The following is a 21,845-nucleotide window of genomic DNA, read 5'->3' on the forward strand; positions in this document are numbered from 1 at the left end:
ATAAAATATAATACTGAAGTATTTTAATTTAACAGACAAGTACAAAAAAATATTTGAAGCATAAACAAGAATAGTTTTTCCCCAAATGTTGGCTGTAGCATTTCACTTTTTCCTGAGTTTCTTCATGAAAGTCACTTCGTCTCTGTTTCTGATCCCATAGCTGAAGACATAAACAAATATAGCAAAAAACTGTAAAACTGAGTAGATAATAACAGAATCACAATTACAGTACGTGATGATTTTATACACTGACTCTTTAAGTCTCATCTTGTCATCATCAAGCTTTTCCCCCTGAAATACTAAATGATAGGTTCTCCAAACATATCTCCTGTAAAAGAAGAGAAGCAGACTGGAAATGTAACAAGTGATATATTTATTTATTATAACATTTTTAAACATCTTTGGTTGTGTGTGTTTGGGTGTGCATGTGCATACCAGCTTACGTGTTTCACTCCACCTTCTCGTTGCTGTTTTAGCTCCATGAATCTACGAATGGCCTTCTTCAGGTCAAGGACAGTAGCATTTTGCACAACCACTATGGCTTAGGGATAAAAAAAAAAATTTTTTTTGAACAGTTAAAGAAATGTATAATAATGAAAACTATAGACATAACTATATACAGACAGAAGTGATGCTCTTACAATTAATAAAATAAATAATCAAAATAAATTTAGAAAAAATTGTACAAACCAAGAGAATCTCTACACTTACGCATTATTTCACCATCTGCCTTCAAAACCCTTACTGTCATCGCTTGGCCATACTCCAAAGCAATTTGGGAATTTACCTCCTCCAGAGTCACCTACAAAAACAGATCCAGTTTTTCTAGTTCCAACCCCTCTAAGGAGTCAACTCAAAGAAATTTTTCAAAATGGACTAATAAAATGTGGCAGTTAGTTGTAAATAAAATGAGTGAAATGTGAGTGAAAATGTGAATCATCTTCCTCATCTGTACTTAGTAGTGAAATAATTTCTAACTTAATTGAGTAGCTGATCGATAGACTGAAACATGCAATTAATACATGTCACCTTGTGAACTTGGCTTTTATCTATGTGTATAACATATATTATAAATAGTCTCTAAGCAGCCATCTGTTTAATAGAACTATATATAATACTACAATGGATATCTATTCTCTGTAGAAAAGTTAAAGCTTTGTAAAGTGATTAGTTTTCAAGTCGTTTGCTGGAACAATACACTGAGTAGCTTCAGGGGAGGTCTTGTTATTTTAAATGCCAACATTTCATGTCCTCCATTTTATGTCATGTCCTTCTCCACAGTAAAGTACAAAACTATTAGCAAGTACCAAAAGTAAAAAATACATGTCAATATACTATACAGTATATTATACTATAGCAGAAAGAAATGACAAGAACAATATAATTGACAACTAACTTTAACTAATTAATATACCATTTAGCTGGCTTAATTTGTATTAATAAATAATATGTTAGTTTTTTTAATTAGTTGGTTACGTTTTGAATTCAGAATTTGCATCTCTAATGCAATAAGTAAGTAAAGCTAGACAATTAATGTAGTGAAATATAAAGTTTTGACCATATTTTGTTTACAAATCGTAAGATTACGTCTTTTTAACATTTCCATCTTTACATATGATTAACAAAAGACCTGAATTGGCAGATCACAAAGTAACGGGTCCTGCACCAGTCGTGCAAGTCCCTCCTCAAAAATGTCCAAGATCTCTGAGTGAGGAAGAGCCTCCTCGTCTTCCTCCTCTGCCTCTGGGCCTGCGATCTCTGTCAGGTTCTCCTTTTCCACCTCTTCATCCTTCACAGCTTCTCCTCTTTCAGCAGTGTCCAGACTTTGCTCTTCCATCTTCAGCAGCCACAATCATTCAACAAACTATCATTACTGCCCTGGTTTATACGGTTTGTAAACTTAAAACTGAGGGCAACTTGATTGGCGATGTAAACTGTAACAATGTTAATGAAGGACTCAGATTTAAGACATACTACGTACAATTTTATCTGTAACTGGACGTAAACAACGTGTTCAGTACGAATTAAAACCGGAGGGACAACGTAGCCTATTATATACCGTTCCCTCTAATGGAAATTAATTGAGACGCTACTTAATCGTTCTCTTAAAGTGGCAAATTTGACTGATTAGATTGGTCTAATAAATTATTTTAACTGTTTATATTGTTTGGGGTTTGGTTGTTGTTTTAATAGAAACAAGTCTGGCGTTATCGTTCCCTTGTTTCCTACCGGACTGTAAAGATTGGAGCACATGTTTGTCATCGCCTTCGCTTCCGTTTATTCACATGTACAAAACTGCTTAAAGTCCGACAACTAAAACAGTGTAGTCATATAGTTTTTGGTTTAATTTACAGTTACAAGTACTTCAATTTCTTAGCTAACATGCTTCTTTTTTGTCCAACTTGTGGAAATGTTTTAATTGTCGAAGAAGGACAGAAGTGCATGAGATTCGCCTGTAACACCTGTCCGTATGTACACAACATCACAAGAAAGGTCGGTTACATGTCACATCTTCGGTCAGCTCTGTAACGTCATTCAAGATAGATCACATGTGGATTGTTTCCTTTGAATCTGACAAATTTCTTTGCCCTCCCACAGGTAAACAACAGGAAGTATCCCAAGTTAAAAGAGGTGGATGATGTTCTCGGTGGAGCTGCAGCTTGGGAAAACGTGGACTCAACTGCTGGTATGTGACACCTACGATAGTTTCCGTTTATAGGTCTTCGTTTAAAACTCTACCAGATACACTGGTCACTTGTCTTGATATTTGTAGTGTAAACTTATTTTTATATTGCCTTCTGTTTTATATTATTCTTAAGACTGCTGCCTACCCACCGCCGTCCAAACTACTCGCCTCACAAATGTAGATTGCAATGTAGTCACATTGCAATCTACATTTGTTGTTGATTTTATCAACTGACAGGAAAGATGCAAACACAACAAACATACACATAAATTGAGTCGTTTTTTAAACATTAACACGTTCCTATTTTCATTTGGGATCCTAGTTAGTAGTACTAGGCTTTTTGTTCTTGATTTATGATTTTTCATCATACTCCCTACCGATACCTTCAGGTTCTAAGATTAATTTGGCGCGCACACACACACACACACACTGACACACATCAGTTGTAACAATTGTGGCGGTACAATAACATTTTTGAGTTACATGGGTAATTTGTTTACAAGTGTGCAAAATTCAATGTCGTGCATGTTTTGTAGGGTTAACTCTTAATGAATATCAGGCAGGGTTTGGAAAGAGTTGCTCTACCCCTTATGTCATTGAGGGCTTTTGTTTAATAATTCATGCTTTGTTTTTGTGTCCTTTGGTACACACAGTTTACTGTGGGCACATATAAAAACTACATAAATTAAATCTTTTCAAATGAATACATTCATTAGATGGTCTTCACTTACATAGATTGGACAGTGGGTGAGTGTCACATATCACAGTCACCAGTATCAACATTCTATTACTGTAAATGCTACAGTAATGATATCCTAATCTTTATTTTTATTATTAATCAGACTTCCGTCTTCCGGACGTTTTGGCACCTAACAAAGACATACTTTCAGCTAGCAACACCTTTAAAACTTCAAAACATTCAGCTTATAAAGGGCATTATTGTTTTATACAGCTTTTTAAAGTTATGATGTCACGGAAGACATCATCAGATAATTGTATAGTATAGTATATAACCAGTATATCAGGAAGCGACATTTCGTTCTATTTGATACATTTCGATCATCTATTACAGAAAAAGCATTTTCAGCTGTCTCAGCAAAAACGGTTAAACTTTTTTCAGAATGAAGCATTCAGTGCATTTTCTCTTTGGAAATGCTTTTTCTAGTTAATGAATCTATAATTAGAAAGTAAGAATTGATTTCTGTAACCATCAACAAATGTAGTTTTACACTATGCCCATATTTTTGAAATACATTTCATCTGACACCCAAATAATCATTGATGTTATTTTATAAAGGCAGCTTAACAAGCTGCTTGTATGATTGATTGAAATAAATGAATTTCTAAATATATCTCACATACCATTTGTTTTATTTAATGAACATATTTATATATGCATATTTTGCAAATGTTTTGTGTATTAATTTGAAATATTAGGTGAGCTTTAGTCACATAATCTGTAGTGTCTGTTACATAATAAACCAAATGTGTTCATCAACCCCACCAGTCCTAGTGCTTCCAGACTGACACATTGTATTGATTTACAGAAAAGTGTCCAAAATGTGAGCACCCCCGGGCATATTTTATGCAGATTCAGACCAGATCAGCAGATGAACCAATGACCACCTTCTACAAATGTTGCAACACCCAGTGTGGACATCGATGGAGAGACTGACACCTTTTGTATTTAATAGTCATGTATTTATTACTCTTATGGCACTGATTACGCCCCATTTTTCTCTCCCTCATTCTGAGCCTTCAGACATGAAAGCTCCTCTGATTGTTTCCACAAGTTTGTCGAGTTTCTATTCTGTGTGATAGGAAATTTCACTTTCAGGCATAACAACATTCCACATAATAAAATGAGTGCTAATAAAAATTTATGTTCACATTTTATTGATAAAATAGTACCTGTATACAACAGTCTAACAAAATTTGACTTACATTGTTATACGTATCACAGACATTTAGAGAGCATTGCAGACCAGCATTAACTGCAACCATGGCATACTGTACTTAATATTGACTACCTTGGACATCTTTGCTAGCCTCAAGAAAAATAAAATAAAATGCACAGTCAAGGAACTAGGTAGTGAGAATTATTCATTTTGTGTGTAGCTCATGCAGACAAACTGCACTTGGTGAGCAAAAGTGAACAGAAGGTTGGGCATGCCATGGAGGAACAATGGTCATTCCATTAGTATTAATATCAGTAGAGTCACAGTTATTTAAAGCATATTCCTAGCAGAGAGAGAGTACTGTTTTTTTGTAACTGCAGTATTTGTCAAAGGACATCTTTATCATTATTTATTATCTAACATGCATCTGAGCATTGCAGGTAATCTTAAAGGGCAAATGTGACAACGGTGCTGATATTTAGTTTGGTAACAAATGCTTCTATTTTTAACTAGTTTTCTGTTAACAATCAGCCAACTGTATCTGTGAGAGGATAAACTGGTGCACAGATCTCTCAGTACTCAACATACAGTATTGCCAAAGAGATGTCATGCATTGTATTCATTAATAACAGTAAAACCAACTGTCAGGTCTAATTTTACTACAGTATGAAGAAGTGCATGTAAAATAGAGTTCACTTTATAAACACTGCTTGTACTCACAAAATGGCACTGTAACTCACATTTTTGCCCCTCAGATAAATTAGGTTTTGTTAGTAGTTTTATGAATGCTTCACAGCGGGAATGTGAATCCCCCTTCTCTGATGCATGTGAAAATGCAAATGTTAGCGTTATTCTCAAAACTTAAGTGTTTCATTGGCAAACTGTAGCTCAAATGTAAATCACTCAACAGTTTGTGACTGAAGCCCAGACGAGTAATAGATATAGCAAGTAACATTAATCCTGGGTATTCATAAACAAGCAAATACATCAGGTTTTAGCTAATTTGCTTACATTCAACAAGGGGTGATGACAAAAAGGAAATAACTGGGTTGGTTTGAACAAGACAAAACGTTCACAGTTCTCAATATTGTTAAAACAATGGATAAAATATTAAAAATAAATAGGAAGAAAGAAATGCTAACCCAGCATGTATGACTTAATGTTTTTAAAGCAAAATTCACAAATTAATTCAAAAATAAAATAAAGTGACAATTTTCACAGTTTTCTCATGCTGAGTTTATCTACCCATAGATTTCCTCCCTGCTTTTTATCCAGCATTCTGGATGTTCTAATGCCCCACATCTTCTATAGTTATGCGAGGGATCTGTACATTTAAACTGCATATTTATACATAAAAAAAAGATCTGGCCAAAAGTTATATACAGTAAAAGGTGATCTAATGAGAAAACGGCACTTACAATATAAGAGAGCTACACAACACTGCAAAAATGGGGAGAAAAGCTTGTCACTACCAGCAGGAGGAGCTGTGACTTTATGTGTGGGCATGTACATCTTTCTGCAGCGTACAGCTGTCGGTAGTTAGCATATACGCTTGTATGTGTAAATGTAGCCCTTACAGTTTGGGCAAGTGTGTGTCACATCCTTAAGGTCATCAATCAGACAGGGAATCAAACAGCAGCCAAGATCACACCTGAAAAAAGGGAGAGGACAAAATATTACACTGAGGTCAAACATCTGCACATGGTTTTATACAGTCAGTGCCCACAAAAGAAGTTAATGTTTCAGTAAAAGAAAAATTACTGGGGTGAATAACAAGTAACAACTCCTGTGACAGCAGCAGCTTAGAGACACAGGTATAGTGTATTCTACAGGACAGGTGACTTCTGCTTCTTCCCCCGATTTGAATGAAGTTAAGACAAAAAAACAAAAAAAAAAGGTCAGAGATTTCTCTATATGCTGAACAAGACAGACAAGATACACATACTGACTGAGTAAAGAACACATTAAACTCATGTAACTTTAGACTTGCTCTGTCTCTTTTGATCTGCATATTACAACACGACAAGGTCCACTTGCTTTGCATGTTAACAGTTGTTGAGTAAAAGATGTTAGTGTGAACCAACACAGAGTGAGAAGAAATGATTCTAAGTTTGAGCCATAATGTGACAGACAACAGTTTGAAGGAAGTCACTGTTATGATTAACCAATGCCAGGTCCGGACTACATGGTGTTTGTCTGATATCCAGGGGGTTTAATGTTAAACTAGACAATTATAGTCAGATATTTTTGCAGTGGCTTGGTCACCACCTCTTAAGTCCATACTACACTACACATTACTACCCAACCACTCACAGCTTTTTGTCAGCCAGAGACCAGATAATGTCTCTTCAGATAACAGTTTTTATGCTTATCCATACAAGCACTTTTCATACCTTAGAAAACATTATGAGGTTGATTTGCAGTTCCAAAAAAAAAAAATTTCCTGTGTTTTACAGCTCCACCTCATAGCATGAGCAGCAACAACCTCCTTTGTCTTTCACTACTAAATGTTTATAGTTGTGTGCCAATTTTAAAACATAATGGATAAAAAAAATAATTGCAGCCGCACATTAGCTGTAATCATCTATGTTTGCAGCTCTGTGCCAATTTGAACACACAATGGCTTAAAAATCATTCCAGGCACCCATTAGCTATAATCATTAATCTACAGCCAATCCCAGCTGACACTAGAGGAAAGGTGGGGTACATCCTGGACATGTTGCTAGACTTTCGTAGGCCTGACAGCTACACAACGTATTCACACCTAAGTGCAAGATAAAAACATGCAAATGTACACACCATGATATCATTAGTTGACAAAATACATTAAACTATCTCACTGGTTAAGTAAATCTGCTTAGCTTCTCAGTTTACTTAGCTAACTTACCCTACAAAGAAGCAGAAGAGGCAGAAGAGTGTATTCATGAGGCCGATGTCGTGGGAGATGCGGGTGATGATGGCCTGCTGACAATGCGGACACACAGTCTGCACTGGTGAGGTCTGGAACATTTCCCCCTGCAGCACAGTCACAGTGGTAGCTGCTCCTGGAGGAGCCAAGACAGTTGCTGTGTGACCACCCACGTGGACAAAGTGACTGGGACCAGGCCCCATGGGTCCTGACATCAGGTGAGGAAAGTGACCGGGTGGTGGTGGATAGTGGCCACCTGTCAGAAACAAAGTCAACTTAAGGTATTTTATATACAGCATTTGAATCTTAGCACATATTGTACAGAACTGGAAAGGTAGGACTGAGCGGACAATAAAGCCTCTAGAGTAACAAGGGGATTTAACAAAACATAGTTGTGAAAGATGAAGCACAAATATATGATGTTAAGGTTGAATCCATTGACTAAGGGGACAGTAGTAGAGGTCAGTAATACTTCTAACCTGGTGAGTATGAACTGACACTTTAGCCCAGATATTATTTTCTATATAATACATAGCATCCAGACTGTGTGCTGCACCTTGTGGTGGTGGCATTGGCATGGGCATAGGTCCTTCTCCTGGGACATGTGGCGGAAGGAAGCCTGGCTGTGTGGCCTCATAGGGTGGAGGACCATAGTCGGGAGGTAAGGGCTGTCCTTGTGGAGGAGCAGTTCTTACAGGAACTGTTGCTGCAAGATAACAAGATAACATGCATCAAAAAAGACATTCACAACAATGAAGGAAGCTAATAACAGGCCTGAGTCAGAGTCAAGAAATGAAAAGAATGTATACAGCAAGATCTTAGATATATTTAGAAAATACACAATTTCTTCTGTAATCAATTAATTTAAGTCCCTGTAGTTACAGTATGTGACTTTGCCGTTCTTGGTATTAATATGTGGCATGGTTTAGATCAATTTAAGTTGTTATATGATGTCTGAAAATGTTAGGGTCCCCAGAGCATGTCACAAAGATCACAGCTACTCTGTGAATCTGCAGCTCAGGTTAAGATTTTCAGTCTCTCATTATTTTTGATACCCAACTCCAACTACCTGGCAGTGATTAGTGAATTCGTAGTGTACTTTGTAACTAACACTGGGGCTATTTTTAAGTCTCCATGGTGACAGTGTACTCAAGCCACAATGATTCTTTCCTATTATGTTTAGGTTTATTACCAGGTTGTCCATTCTTCTCCTCAATGAGTGGGGCACTGGGGCCTCCGGGATATGGGGGAGGAGGATCACTGGACATACTGGGTGAACGTCTCTACAGGGAGTGGGGGTAACACGGAGCTCCTCTCACAGATCTCCTGTGGACTTTCACTCTAAGAGTAGAAACATGCACAATTTAAGTCCCACGGTCCATTACTCTGTGTCGCAGACTTCTCTCAAGTCACTGGTTCAAAAATGTGTTTATGAAAGGAAATGTTACTTCACAGAAAGTAGTCTGATGAGGATTTCACTCTCAAGTATGCCAAGTAAAGCAAGACACTCACCATTACCCTTTATAATGTAACTTCCATATTTGAACCCATATTTGATAACATACTGCGTATAAGGCTCAACACCAGCACATTTATGTCCACTGAGGTGCTGTTGAATCTATGTGGTTATTTCTGAAGATATATATTGTTTTGGTTAATATGTCTACCAAAAACATATATATGCAGATGTTTACACATTCAAAAGAAAGTATGAACAAGAGAACAAATGTGTACCTGGGTGCTACAAGGTAAGTGGAGATTCCACCAGAGAGGAGGTTGCTATAGGTAACATGATCAACAATATGGATAGAATTATTACAAATGGACTGCGTTGTATATATAGATGAATGAGATTCTTACATTGATGATGATTTGTCTGATAATAATATAGAAATCATAGAAATAACTTTACATAAGAACTTATTTCCCCAGTCTCAGCAGAAAAGTCATCTGTGCTCGTTAATTAAAACTCAGTTCAGCGATTTCACAGTGAAACATCAGCATCACAACAACAAAGCTTTCTGTCCGTCCTCAATACAAAATAATATCACTTCAAATAAGTTTGCTGGGAGAAATTAATCAAACACTTAGCTAACCAGCTAGCTGTTAGCTACCTGCTGTTATTAATCCTTTCCCAGATAATCCAGCTCAAAGCTACTTGCACAACCAACCATTAATATTTTAGTTACGTAATTGAGGCGAGAGAAAGGCAGCATTGAGATTAATTTCAACTGGGGCCCGTAATGCAGCAGTTTCACTTTATTAACATTCTTGCTGTCTTAATAATTATGATCATCATTATTATTTGCATTACAGTAGCTACGTAAACTGACACGGTAATTTAGCTAAAGACGACACCGCGGAATGATGCTAAAACTGCGTTACTACAGCTAGCTAATGTTCATTTAGAAGTCGACGAGCATTACTGATAGCTAAGCTGCCTCTCGTAATAAACCAGGGAACGACAGCTACCGTCTGTTTGGACTCAGACGCGTAACCTTGGAAAGACGGAGACGTGTTTGTTCAGCTAAAGCAAAAGGAACAGACCGAAGCATGTTTGCTATTTGCTCTTAGCAAGCTAGCAAGGCGTCGCCATTCTAAAAGATAAGAGATTACAGATTTAAGACGATTCCCCAAACAACCGCCTTAAAGGCCTACGTGTCAATAAAACCGGGAAAAAATACTTCGGTCGCGACTTCGAATATGTAGCTGTCATCGTGATGAAAGCCAAATTACCTGGTTTAGAAAACGTGAGAAGTGAAACCAACCCGCGGTGCAACTGAAGTTTGACGTTAGCTCCAGCCCCCTGACGACAGTCGTCATCCGTCAAGAAGGAAGGTTGACTCAAGGCACTAAGTGGGCACGAAAAGGAATGTTTATCATAAGTGTGGGATAGATGAATTATTGCAAAAAAAATTGAAGTTAATACCAGCCTTTGTAAATTGGGTTGCATAATATTGTAAAATATAAATAATAAAACAATAAATTGTAATAATAATAATAAGAAGAAGAAATCGTTTTACTTTGAAAAAGTGTTTAATAATTGGCATTTGGAAGTTGATTGTTTAGGTCTAATTATCATGTATACTAATGTATACATGTACAAACATATACATTGTACACATACAGTACAAACTGACGTAAAGGCATTATTAAAATAATATTTATTTTGCCACCTACAACACGTTATTATATCAATAGTTAATACACTATGGGTTGAAAGAAAGCACTTAGTATTGATAATTGTCCTAAGAATTAAAATTTTGTCAGCAATATTCTCATGTGGAACCGATCATGTCGTTATTTATTAGAAAAATGGAAACATCTTTCTCATACGGTGGCAAGAATAACGATCACACTGATAACCGACTATTACACTATAACTGACATTAAAATGTTCATCTCATTTTGGTTACTTTACTTTTTAAAGTAAATACAGGAAATGTTATTTTGAATCGACGATACCTTGATTAATTTTTTGTAGTGTAGTTCCTCACTTGACCACGAGAGGGAAGTAAACAAACACACACACACACACACACACACACACCCACGGGTGAGACGTCAACATTGGTTATAAATAGAGTTAACCATGAGGTTCCACGGATTATTAAATGACATTTAGATCAGGCTTATATGCTATAAATAGCTTATTTGTTACGGGTTACAAGGACTATTTACTAATGCATTTTAGATAAGTCAATAACAAGAAAATCACAATCAGAAAAAGTATTGCGAAGTAGGTTTTCATATAGGACATTAGTGAGTTGACGCACAGAGTAATAAATAGAAAAAGAATGTAGTGGAAGTTTTAAGTTGCCATGTTTAGAGCCATTGTGGCTCTTTTTTGATTTTATTGCAATCGATCCATTTTCTTCTGCTAAGTGTCAAGCCGAATGCAGGTCAGTCACAGCATATACTGTGTTCAGATACAGGGTTGACAATGTCTATTTTTGGCTTGCAATGATTTTTGGGTGTAATTATAGACGTGATGGCTCAGAGGGGCCTCTCACAGTCTCTCTGAAATTAAGTGTTAATGTCTCAGATTTAGGCACTTTTGTCTTTTAGCTAGCTATTAAATTAGTTTAGGACAGCCTCAAATTAATTGTGTGAGCGCCCAAGAAACGTTGTGTACGTTTATTTATTCTTTTTCGGTACAAATATAACAAATATAATATCCAAATATAATATCCTTACCCCACATAGAGAGACTAATAATCGCGTGCAGAAATGAAGGACATCGCTACGGAAGTTATTTTGAATTCCTCTAAATGTGCAGTGTACGATGGTGCAGCCGACTCCATACAACAACTACGTCTTTCGCCTACTCTCTGGCTTTAGCTCCGTGTTCACCGCCGGGCGGTCCCCATAACCTGAATGAACGTCCTAGTCGTGAGGAGCCAGCCAATCAGCGTGAGCCCCTACTGCGTTAGCACAACTCTGGCACAACAACAGCCAGTCGCTATTTGTTTCCTGTTAGCATTAGCAGCATAGCCATCCAGGTATTCTGAGCCTGTCAAAAGCATAAATAGGCGGAAGCCTTTTATTTTTTGTTGTTGGAGTTATCGTTGTTTTGGCGGTATTGTAGGGGGAAGGCAAAGCTGATCTGCTGCTGTGGCGCCGTTAGCTGGTAGCTAACTGTAGCTAACATCGGCAGAGAAAGATGGGGTCCATCCTGAGTCGCAGAATCGCTGGCGTTGAGGATATCGATATCCAGGCTAACTCGGCCTATCGATTTCCACCCAAATCTGGTGAGTGATCGGCTTTGTCTCCAGGCTAGTATTCACATTTCACAAAACTTGAACATGAAGCAAAAACAAAAACTGAGACCCTGCGCAAAGCTTTAGCAGTTACACAATCAGGTTTTAGCTTTTGTACTGAACATTAGGTGCAATGTAACATTAAAACATGTTGTTTACTTTTGATTGTTTTTGCGGAGAGGTCACGCATTACCGAGAAAAGCTCTACCAAATTCTGATTATGGCTGGAACATAGTGTCACTATCAGGGTAAATCACGGTGGGTTATTATATTGTATTACACCTTTGTGATCATAAACCAACAAATAAAACAGCAGTTGAAAGGAGCAGTTGATTCCAAAGTGTTTTACTTTAAGTAAATTGTTGGAACGACTAAAACATCGAGGTAAATGGCAACAAATGCTCATCAGCTTTCATTACAAAAAACTCGAGGTCATTTTCTGGGCTTATGGTGTCATGCTTCAGTTTTATCCTGCACACACTTTAAGACAGTAACCATTGTGGGGATGGGTGTGCCAATTTAAGACTGACTCCGTTTAGAACCCATAAATCCATTAACCACTGTATTGTCTCTTTGCATTTCAGCAAATTGTGTTGTCAACATATCAGTGTACAATCCCATAGGGGTGGATAGAATGATATTAACATTTGTGGAAATCTTATTTTCTTGATTTTGGAGGCATAGAAATGCTACAGAAAAATATTGTTTCTCAGCTGAATTTAATTTTAAAAAGTCAGTTTACACCAATTTGGCTTTGTACAGGTACATTATTTTAATTTTACAGAAAGATCATATCGGCACATAAATTAGTGATTGTTTACATTGACAAAACAAAAACATCAAGAAAGACAATTTGCAATGGTGCTATTGTTCACCTTTTTCTCTTGTTAACCTTTTAGGGAATTATTTTGCCAGTCACTTCTTCATGGGAGGAGAGAAATTTGACACACCTCATCCAGAGGGATACCTTTTTGGTGAAAATATGGACCTGAATTTTCTTGGAAACAGACCAGTGCAGGTTGTCTGAGAATTCAGTACTGTGGACTTCCCACAGCCTTAAAACTACTATGGTTTGATGAAAAACATTTCAAATCCAATATCACAATTTACTGTTATTATTTTGCTAGTTTCCATATGTCACACCTGCACCCCACGAGCCTGTGAAAACCCTGAGAAGTCTTGTTAACATTAGAAAGGACTCTTTGCGTTTGGTCAGGTAAGGATGGCATTGCAATAATACATTACACATTGAAGAGGACCATTGTTTAAAATATCTAAGTTTCAAATGTGATGAAAATAATGCTCAGCAAACCGTATGATTGCAGGTATAAAGATGACTCTGACATACCAGTAGAGGAAGGAGGAAAACCAAAGGTTCAGTATGGCGTGGAGTTCACTTTTGATGCTGATGCTCGGGTGGCCATCACCCTCTACTGCCAGGCATTTGAGGAGTTCTCCAATGGGATGGCAGTGTAAGGATTTCATCTTAAAACACCTTTTTTTTTTTTTTCAAAATCTTTAGTGTTTTATTCATTGAATGTAAATGTCACATAAAAACACATTTATGTGACATGTTATATATGTTAAATATATTACATAAACTTACAGCATGTATCTGTTTGTATAAGAGGTTCAGTTGTTAAAATTTAATAATTGGACTGATACAGCAGCTTCAGTTTAAAACATATGCCAAAGAGATTAAAAAGTTACAATTTCTGGGAAGTGAGATTCAAGTCTTGGAGCATGAAGACTAGAATAGATACGTTGGGTCCTTAGCAACCAACCAGTCACCATGGATACTGCAGACAAGTCTTAGAAGATGATGAAAGTCGTAGTTCCTGCTGATGTTATTGTGTTAAGATGAAATTAAAAGATGAGGCGTGTTTCTGGATTTTGAAAGACCTATTTTTTTTTTTTTTTTTTGCTACTGTTTTACTTTGGTATTAATTTTTCTTTGTTCTCTAATGATTTAATTCATTATTTAAAGGTGACAGATTTTCCTGTTGTCCTGTGAAAATGGAGAATTGTGCCTGTTATGGTACCCTGATCATTTCTCTCTGTAACACATTATATGCAGGTACAGCCCAAAGGATCCCTTGATGGTCTCTGAAACAGTACATTACAAGCGTGGTGTGAGCCAACAGTTCTCCATGCCATCATTCAAAATAGATTTCAGCGAGTGGAAAGAGGAAGATGTAAGTAACTACAACAATTAGAATGTTACTGTATTATACATAAGAAAAATTTGGTTTATGTATGTAAGTGCTGTTGCACACACTTAAACATATTTTTTTTACTTTACATATACATAAGTGCATTGTCTCAGCTTTAGATTTATTCGAACAGATTAATGTCCACAATTCTGTTACAATACCTTAATAAACAATAGAGTGTATGTATCTATGTGTTTCCACAAAGCTAAACTTTGACCTTGACCGAGGAGTGTTTCCTATGGTTATCCAAGCTGTGGTTGATGAAGGGGACGGTAAGTTACCAGAGCTACATGACATGTATTTGTTTTATTTTTGGATTGGCTGAACAAACTGTAAAGGAATATTTCTGGAATAGCAAAATAATATAAGCAATTGTCAACACAAAAAAATTTGCACTATTTTTGTGAGTTTTGCCATTGAATTCTAAGCATTTATGCACTTATGGTATTTACTAACAATGATACTATGTGTTTTTTGTTTGTTTCCCAAGATTGCCTTGGACATGCTCATGTACTTTTGGCAGCCTTTGAAAGAGTATGTATACATCTAAATTAAAAAGAAATAGTAAGAATAATTTTAAGCTGAATTGAACGTTTTATTTATGATAATTATATGAATATAATTGTTTTAACCCCCAGCATGTTGATGGCAGTTTCTCCGTCAAGCCTCTGAAGCAGAAGCAAATTGTAAGTTTATAAGTGTAACTTTAATATTGACTTTTTAATTATTTTAGTAAATGTTAGGGAGTAGAATGTGTTTATCATGATATAGTTAACATCTTCGTATTCAATTCAATCCAATTTTCAATTCAACTTTATTTAGATAGCGCCAATTCACAACAAAGTCATCTCAGGGCACTTTACAGAATACAGTCAAGATTATAAAGATGTATAGAGAGAACCCAACAATTCCCCCTGGAGCAAGCCATAGGCAACAGTGGAGAGGAAAAACTCCCTTTAAACGAAAGAAACCTCCAGCAGAACCAGGCTCAGGGTGGACAGCCATCTGCCTCGACCAGTTGGGGTGAGTGGAAAGGGGAGAGAGAAAAGAACAGAGCAACAAAAAGAAACAACAAAACATCGGGCAGGTTGGTAGGACCAGTAGCTGCACGCTGGAAGACACACAGCTTCAAAGCCGGGGACACCTGCACAAAGGGACAGAGAGAGGAGGACAGAGAAGGACAAAGACAACTACGGGAGAGAACACACAGGGTTAATGACATAAAGTGGTGACAATTGCGGGGTGATAGGAGAGGAGAGATGGTCAAGAGGAGGAAAGGAGCTCAGTGCATCGGGGGGGTGGGTCCCCCAGCAGTCTAAGCCTATGTCAGCATAACTATAACTAACTATATGCTTTATTAAAGAGGAAGGTTTTAAGCCTAGACTTAAAAGTAGAGAGGGTGTCTGCTTCCCAAATCTGAACTGGGTATTGCTTTCACTAGTAAAGAATGCAAAGCTGAAAGAACATACTATAACATACAGCATGTTGTAAATGCAGTTACAAGAGCCTCAAATCATTCTGCAGCTTTAAAAAAACAAAATTCACTATGCCAGTCTGGCAATAATGTAAGTTACTAAGTAGACATATAGACAAAGTAAAAGCTTTTTTATATATATATTAAAACTCAGAAACTGACATCTCATTTTCAGAAGTATTCACATACACTTGAATGTGGCATTCCAAATTGTGGTCAGTCGGATCCTGTTTACTTTAATTATCATTATTGTGTTTGAGTGGACATTTAGAAATGCACATACCTGTGCATCTTAAGACCCACAATTCACACTGTATGTTGGGACAAAAACCTAGCTGTCAATGCCAAGGAGATCTGCATACCCTTCTGTGATAGCCAAAGGGGGTTGTAAGTCAAACCTCCCCTGGGACCTTGCTGTGTATGTTGACATGAGTTTCCGAATCGCGAACGTATGTAAAATTTATGTTTCTGTATCTTTTTAGGTGGACCGTGTGAGCTACCTCTTGCAGGAGATCTATGGCATTGAAAACAAAAACAACCAAGAAACCAAGGTATTAGTGGAAATATTATCTTATGCATGAATAAGAGTCTTGTAAATGTTCAGCCACATTTCATTAATAATTTGATAATGTGATTTCTTTCTAGCCGTCAGATGATGAGAACAGTGATAACAGCAATGAATGTGTTGTTTGTCTGTCTGACTTGCGAGACACACTCATCTTACCATGCAGACACCTCTGTCTCTGCAACTCCTGTGCAGACACCCTTCGTTACCAAGCCAACAACTGTCCTATCTGCAGGCTGCGTATGAAAAATTACATTATTCTAATAAAGTTTTGCTCTTCATTGCGGTTTAGTAATGCAATTAAAAATGCCGGGTCAACATTTAACACAGTGAAATTGCATTAATATGTCTAATTTGATATCTTGTTGTACTACTCAGCCTTTAGAGCACTGCTGCAGATCAGAGCTGTGAGGAAAAAGCCTGGAGCTCTTTCTCCCATGTCCTTCAGCCCTGTTCTGGCTCAGACTATGGACCATGATGAACACTCTGTGAGTCTTATGCAAATCTGTGTATAATCAGCTAAAGCTGCAACTGAATTAAGGAGAAATGGTAATAAGTTAGTGCTGTGTGACACATTTATCATTGTTGCAAAAATGGACAATTCGATAGATTTATGCTGTACCAACTTTTACTGAAAAGTAAGTTGGTATTCTGTGGTTAAGTCAACACCTTATGTAATCTGTCAGTACCAGTCTCAAATGCACGCTGTATGTCAGCATATCTGCAGTTAAACTAACAGTTGCCCATCTCATATTTATATTTCACATTCACTGTTTGATAAGGATGCATTGTCACCACAATGCACATCTCTTTGCAGAGCTCAGACTCAGTTCCTCCCGGCTTTGAACCCATCTCACTGTTAGAGGCTCTAAATGGTCTGCGGTCAGTGTCTCCTGTCATCCCATCGGCTCCTTTGTATGATGAAATCAACTTCTCAGGAGGTCTGGGAGGGGACAGCAGACAGCTGAGCTCACCAGAGCATTTAAGTGATGGGAGTCTGCAGAAAGGCAAAGTCAGCAAGTCACCTGACAGGTAACATCACAGTGAGGATATCTACATGTAGAGAAAAGCACTGTCAGTAATCAGGTTAGCACAGGATATTAGATGACGTATCACATTAATTGACAATTCCACTTTACAGCAGTCTTGGTCAGTAATTAGATTTATTCTGCAACTACTTTAAACAACTATATTGTGCGCAGTTGCGGCAATGACTTCCCTGCATACGTTACACATTCATATCCTCACTTTTATGTGCTCATTAGCTTTTTCCTTGTCCCCTGCTATAGCACCCTTAGGTCGCCATCCTCTCCCATTCAGGAGGAAGATGAGGAGAAGCTGTCTGAGATGTCTGATGCTCAGCCACACACCCTGCTTTCCAGCAGCCCTGCCCCGACAGACGTAGGCCAACACATCCCCACATGAAAACTCTAAAACATTTGCTGCAGACAAAACCCTCAACAAAATCTTTTTATTGCAGGCTACAGCAACTGAGGATGTGGCTGAGTCTCTGTCTCCAGACGATGGTGAGTTTTCTTATTTCCTACAGTAAACAGTCAGAAATGCGTTAGACTACACTGATGCTGTTGTTGTCCTGTGTAATCTAGAGGAAAGGATGCATTCTGGAGGAGACATCCTGCAGGATTGCATCAGTGAACATAGCAGCTTGACCAAAACAGAGAGTGACATACAGGGTGACCTGTCACTGCCAGGTGAGAAAACTTCTGTGTGGAACTAAGAAGGTAATATCTTAAATCCCCTGCAAACGGAAAGCAACAGAAAGACAAGGAAAGAAGTAGATTATGTACTGTGTATGATTAAGCTATATACAGACAACATAGGCAAATGTCAGATCACAGCTTCCAGAAAATTAGTTGGGCAAGCAGTGACTGCAGCTCCTAAAAAGCTCAGGTTCCTTGTTGTTTTTGACTTTGTTCTGGTACTCTAGCCTATCGCCTTTCTTTCTCAATCCAAGACTTTAAGGCTTGAATTCACTTGTGCTTTGCATCTAACCTGTGTGCTCTTGTGCTTCTTTCTGTTTTTAACACTCCTCTCCTGTTACCTGTCATCTTGTCCATTTGCTCTGCATCACTTTGGGTCCTGATTACCAGCTCTAGGTCCTGATTCCTGCTCTATTGGTATGGAGGAATAACTGTGGTATGTAGGTTTTCCTGTCTGCTCCGTCTCTGTGTTCAGCCTCTATTGTACTGGCTGCAACCTGTTCTCCATGAATATATTCACCATCATCTAACGCAGCTAGAAAACAAATATCCACACGATTGATGAATCTGATGTGAGAAACCAGTTTTTATTGCAGAAAGGGTTCTATATAATAAAGTATAAGGGCAGTTTGTCTTGTACATATTTACTCGTATTTGATGTGTGAACTGAAATTGGAGGCATGTTGCTTAGTGTGTCTGTTGCTTCTTCGTCAGGTTCATCAGAATCAACAGAAAGCCTGAAAAGTCAGAGCACAAACTGCTCCAGTCAGCCTCTCCTGTGTCCCATGAGCAGCTTTCACATGGATGATGAGCAGTTCAACCCCTGACTTTGTTTCAGCCTTTTTCCTCATAGTCATCGGAACAGATTTTACTTTATAAAAATCATGAGTCCCTTTATTCCCTTCACCCCCAGCACATTGTTATGCTTCTATAAAAAGAGCCAACAATGGTCCTCAAATGAACAGGAGATGGGAACTCTTGTTTAGTCCATCAGTGTCTATGACATAAGAATAGATAAATGTTATTCCTGCAAAGATACTATTAGTACCGTACACTATGACTTATCTTTAAAAACACATATTGTTTCTCAGCTCTAAAACCATTTCCAAAGTTGCAGCCTGGTAATGTGGATTCCTGAGATATTTCACTGCCTGTCATGGCGGTGCATTTAAGGTCACTTACTTTAAAAGATGTGTGTAATAATTCACTTGACACTAAATCAGAAGAATTTATAAATACCGTTTTTACTTAGATGGTTGTATTCAATATTGACTCGAGCTTGTTTTTCCTCACAAGTGGATTTGGGTTATGAGCAGAAGTTGTAAAACATCTGTACAGTATGTGTGTGTCCAGTTGAAGTGGTTTTGCACTCCAACCAAATTGTTTATAATCCATTCCTTCTAACAAGAGTTTGTGACATTGTTTGAAGTCGTCTGCAGTCTAAAGGATTTACATGTCAGTTTTTTATTATTTCAAATTATATATGTATCATAACTTTACTAGAATCGTGTGTAGTTACTTCCAGAATTGTACACTTGCATATTATAAGAGTAAAAGAACTTATACTGAAGTAATGGAGATAGATTCAGTTAAAATGCACATTATTTAAGACTTTGATAATGAGTAAGACCTACAGGTTCATATCCTAACAGCTGAACTCAAAGATTTGCTAAAGCCTCTAACAAGCATAGATGCTCCTGCTACATATATGCCAACTCCGTATGGCACTGTAAGTGTGCTTGTCGTAGATGTGGCAGCTCTCTGTACAGTTTTTTTCGTGGCAGTGTCAGTGTCTGCTTATGTGATGTAGCTGCATAAATGGGGTCAGGTTATTGTGTGACTGCAATACCTTTACTCAAGTTGGTCCTGTGTGTGTAGCACCATGCATATAGATATATGTGCCTTGAACTGATATGGCTGACTGCTTATCGCATTGGACATTAGTGTTCTTCTAAATCCCACAATATTCAACAAGTGTCAGCTTGTAGACAAAATTTAAAATGCTGATGTAATGTAATTGTTTTTTATTGTTAACTTCATAAGAATGGAGAAATGTACCATGTTATTTGTATTATTAAATCTAACGGCATTTTTTTGAGTTATGGCCATGTATAATCATGCATTCAATCCTAGCATTTAGATTCAAATGGAAATTGGAAGAAACACATTCAACGCAACAGAGGCACAAATGGATTTTAATATTTGAGCTAGCATTTGCATGTGAATTTCTAGAGGCTTCAACCTCTTACTGCTTTTAAGTATTGTGGTTATTTTGTCTTTCCCCCTCCTCTACTGTGGCATTTCAACTTGACACTGTGCCTTCCTGTTCCTGTTCTGACCACTATTGACCTGGTATCCAGGATAACTCCACAGTAGGTGGTTTGTGGCTCTCTGTAAAAAAAATCAATACCTGTATCTTCTTGTGTGTAAAGCAGCATGTGAACAACAATAAAGAACAAAATTCAATAACTACCACTTGTTTTCTGACTTTTTACTATACTTCTTATCCATTTTTCAGCAGCTTCTGTTGCAGTACTAAATTACCATCAGTCATGGGCAGACAGTATTACTCTGCACAACTTTATGTTGGGAGGTAGGTATAGTTTTGTTCTAAATACAAAGAAAATAGAGAAAGGTATTAAAACACAATGTAAAACTAATGCAAAGCGTACAGTGTAGTGGCTGACCCTATCAAATGGTAAATATTCTAATATTGAATACACATTCAATTTAAATATTTCTATAATCAGAAGTAACAAAAGTTGTCAAGAAGCCTTTGAAAATGAATTATCCCTTTTATTTTTTTATTTATTTTTTTGTCCTTTTGGCTTATCCCGTGAGTTCAGGCCCACCACAGCAAATCATTGTTCGCATGTTGATTTGGCACAGTTTTTATGCCGATGCCCTTTCAATGCAACCCTCTCTAAGGCTTGGGCCAACACTGCACCGCTGGGGAAGGGAATGAGCTGTTAGGCGTTCAGCATCTTGCTCAGAGACACTTTGACATATAGCCGAGAACAGGGATCGAACCACTGACCCTGTGGTTTAAATACTATAAATAATATCAATGCAGAGGTTTATTAAGGGGTAAGCTAACCTTTGCACTGATATAACATTTTGTTATTTTACTAAAACCTTCTTTTTACTCACTCCTTGAACACCTGCTAGTGATGAAGGATTGGATTTGGTACTCACTGAAAGTGCATTAAAGATTTTGTTGATGATGGCAAAGGGGACCAAATTTTACCCTTAACCTAACATATTAATAATGCACATTCAGCTATTACAAATGTGGTTTAATCATCAAAGTTACAAAAATAAGTCATAGTAATTTAAACTTAAATTACATTGGTGCAAAAGTTTGCATCCCTTGTAATAAAGTGATTAAACTTTGTATTCATTTCTGATGAAAAAGGCAATTGTACTAGCTAACAACTACTCCGGTCCATTATTTCAAAACAAAAACTACATAAAAATCCAACCTCATTAAAGGTCTGTGAGCAGGTATTTTGTTTATTTTATGTGCTATGGGTCTGATAATGGTTCTTCATCACATTAAACACTGGCCCCTGCTGGCCAAGCAGGCAACACTATTGTCCTGTCGTTATTGGTTTAACTGT

General features: G+C 37.4%; 4 protein-coding genes across 9 annotated transcripts; 2 read left to right on the forward strand and 2 right to left on the reverse strand.

Annotated features, from left to right (window-relative positions):
- Nucleotides 1-6: 6 nt before the first annotated feature.
- Nucleotides 7-2,040, reverse strand: snrnp25 (small nuclear ribonucleoprotein 25). 2 transcript variants are annotated; one of them, XM_067477587.1, is made up of 5 exons: nt 1,631-2,040; nt 712-802; nt 444-541; nt 254-328; nt 7-160 (listed from the first exon to the last, which is right to left on the reverse strand). In XM_067477587.1, exons 1-4 carry the CDS (start codon nt 1,835-1,837, stop codon nt 278-280), a joined length of 447 nt encoding a protein of 148 aa, XP_067333688.1. In that variant the 5' UTR covers nt 1,838-2,040; the 3' UTR covers nt 7-160; nt 254-277. The 2 variants fall into 2 exon arrangements, with proteins under 2 accessions (XP_067333688.1, XP_067333687.1); XM_067477586.1 differs by having other exon boundaries at nt 436-541; nt 1,631-2,037.
- Nucleotides 2,041-2,243: 203 nt separating this feature from the next.
- polr3k (polymerase (RNA) III (DNA directed) polypeptide K) lies at nt 2,244-4,565 on the forward strand. Its single transcript, XM_067477588.1, has 3 exons — nt 2,244-2,493; nt 2,599-2,686; nt 4,234-4,565. The coding sequence occupies exons 1-3, from the start codon at nt 2,383-2,385 to the stop codon at nt 4,359-4,361; spliced, it is 327 nt and encodes a 108-aa protein (XP_067333689.1). The 5' UTR covers nt 2,244-2,382; the 3' UTR covers nt 4,362-4,565.
- cdip1 (cell death-inducing p53 target 1) lies at nt 4,566-11,828 on the reverse strand. 4 transcript variants are annotated; one of them, XM_067477582.1, is made up of 8 exons: nt 11,690-11,818; nt 10,958-10,988; nt 10,229-10,344; nt 9,227-9,271; nt 8,685-8,833; nt 8,049-8,198; nt 7,472-7,748; nt 4,566-6,235 (listed from the first exon to the last, which is right to left on the reverse strand). In XM_067477582.1, the coding sequence occupies exons 5-8, from the start codon at nt 8,758-8,760 to the stop codon at nt 6,124-6,126; spliced, it is 615 nt and encodes a 204-aa protein (XP_067333683.1). In that variant the 5' UTR covers nt 8,761-8,833; nt 9,227-9,271; nt 10,229-10,344; nt 10,958-10,988; nt 11,690-11,818; the 3' UTR covers nt 4,566-6,123. The 4 variants fall into 4 exon arrangements, with proteins under 4 accessions (XP_067333683.1, XP_067333681.1, XP_067333682.1 ...); XM_067477580.1 differs by lacking the exon at nt 9,227-9,271 and having other exon boundaries at nt 11,690-11,817; XM_067477581.1 differs by lacking the exons at nt 9,227-9,271; nt 10,958-10,988 and having other exon boundaries at nt 11,690-11,828.
- Nucleotides 11,829-11,940: 112 nt separating this feature from the next.
- Nucleotides 11,941-20,697, forward strand: mgrn1b (mahogunin, ring finger 1b). 2 transcript variants are annotated; one of them, XM_067477578.1, is made up of 17 exons: nt 11,941-12,243; nt 13,152-13,270; nt 13,380-13,468; nt 13,578-13,724; nt 14,330-14,447; nt 14,671-14,737; nt 14,956-14,999; nt 15,104-15,151; nt 16,422-16,490; nt 16,585-16,744; nt 16,883-16,992; nt 17,322-17,536; nt 17,794-17,905; nt 17,985-18,030; nt 18,112-18,216; nt 18,616-18,661; nt 18,940-20,697. In XM_067477578.1, exons 1-16 carry the CDS (start codon nt 12,156-12,158, stop codon nt 18,654-18,656), a joined length of 1,578 nt encoding a protein of 525 aa, XP_067333679.1. In that variant the 5' UTR covers nt 11,941-12,155; the 3' UTR covers nt 18,657-18,661; nt 18,940-20,697. The 2 variants fall into 2 exon arrangements, with proteins under 2 accessions (XP_067333679.1, XP_067333678.1); XM_067477577.1 differs by lacking the exon at nt 18,616-18,661 and having other exon boundaries at nt 11,944-12,243.
- Nucleotides 20,698-21,845: the final 1,148 nt, after the last annotated feature.

This window comes from Channa argus, chromosome 15 (assembly GCF_033026475.1).
Source record: "Channa argus isolate prfri chromosome 15, Channa argus male v1.0, whole genome shotgun sequence".
Classification (NCBI taxonomy): domain Eukaryota; kingdom Metazoa; phylum Chordata; class Actinopteri; order Anabantiformes; family Channidae; genus Channa; species Channa argus.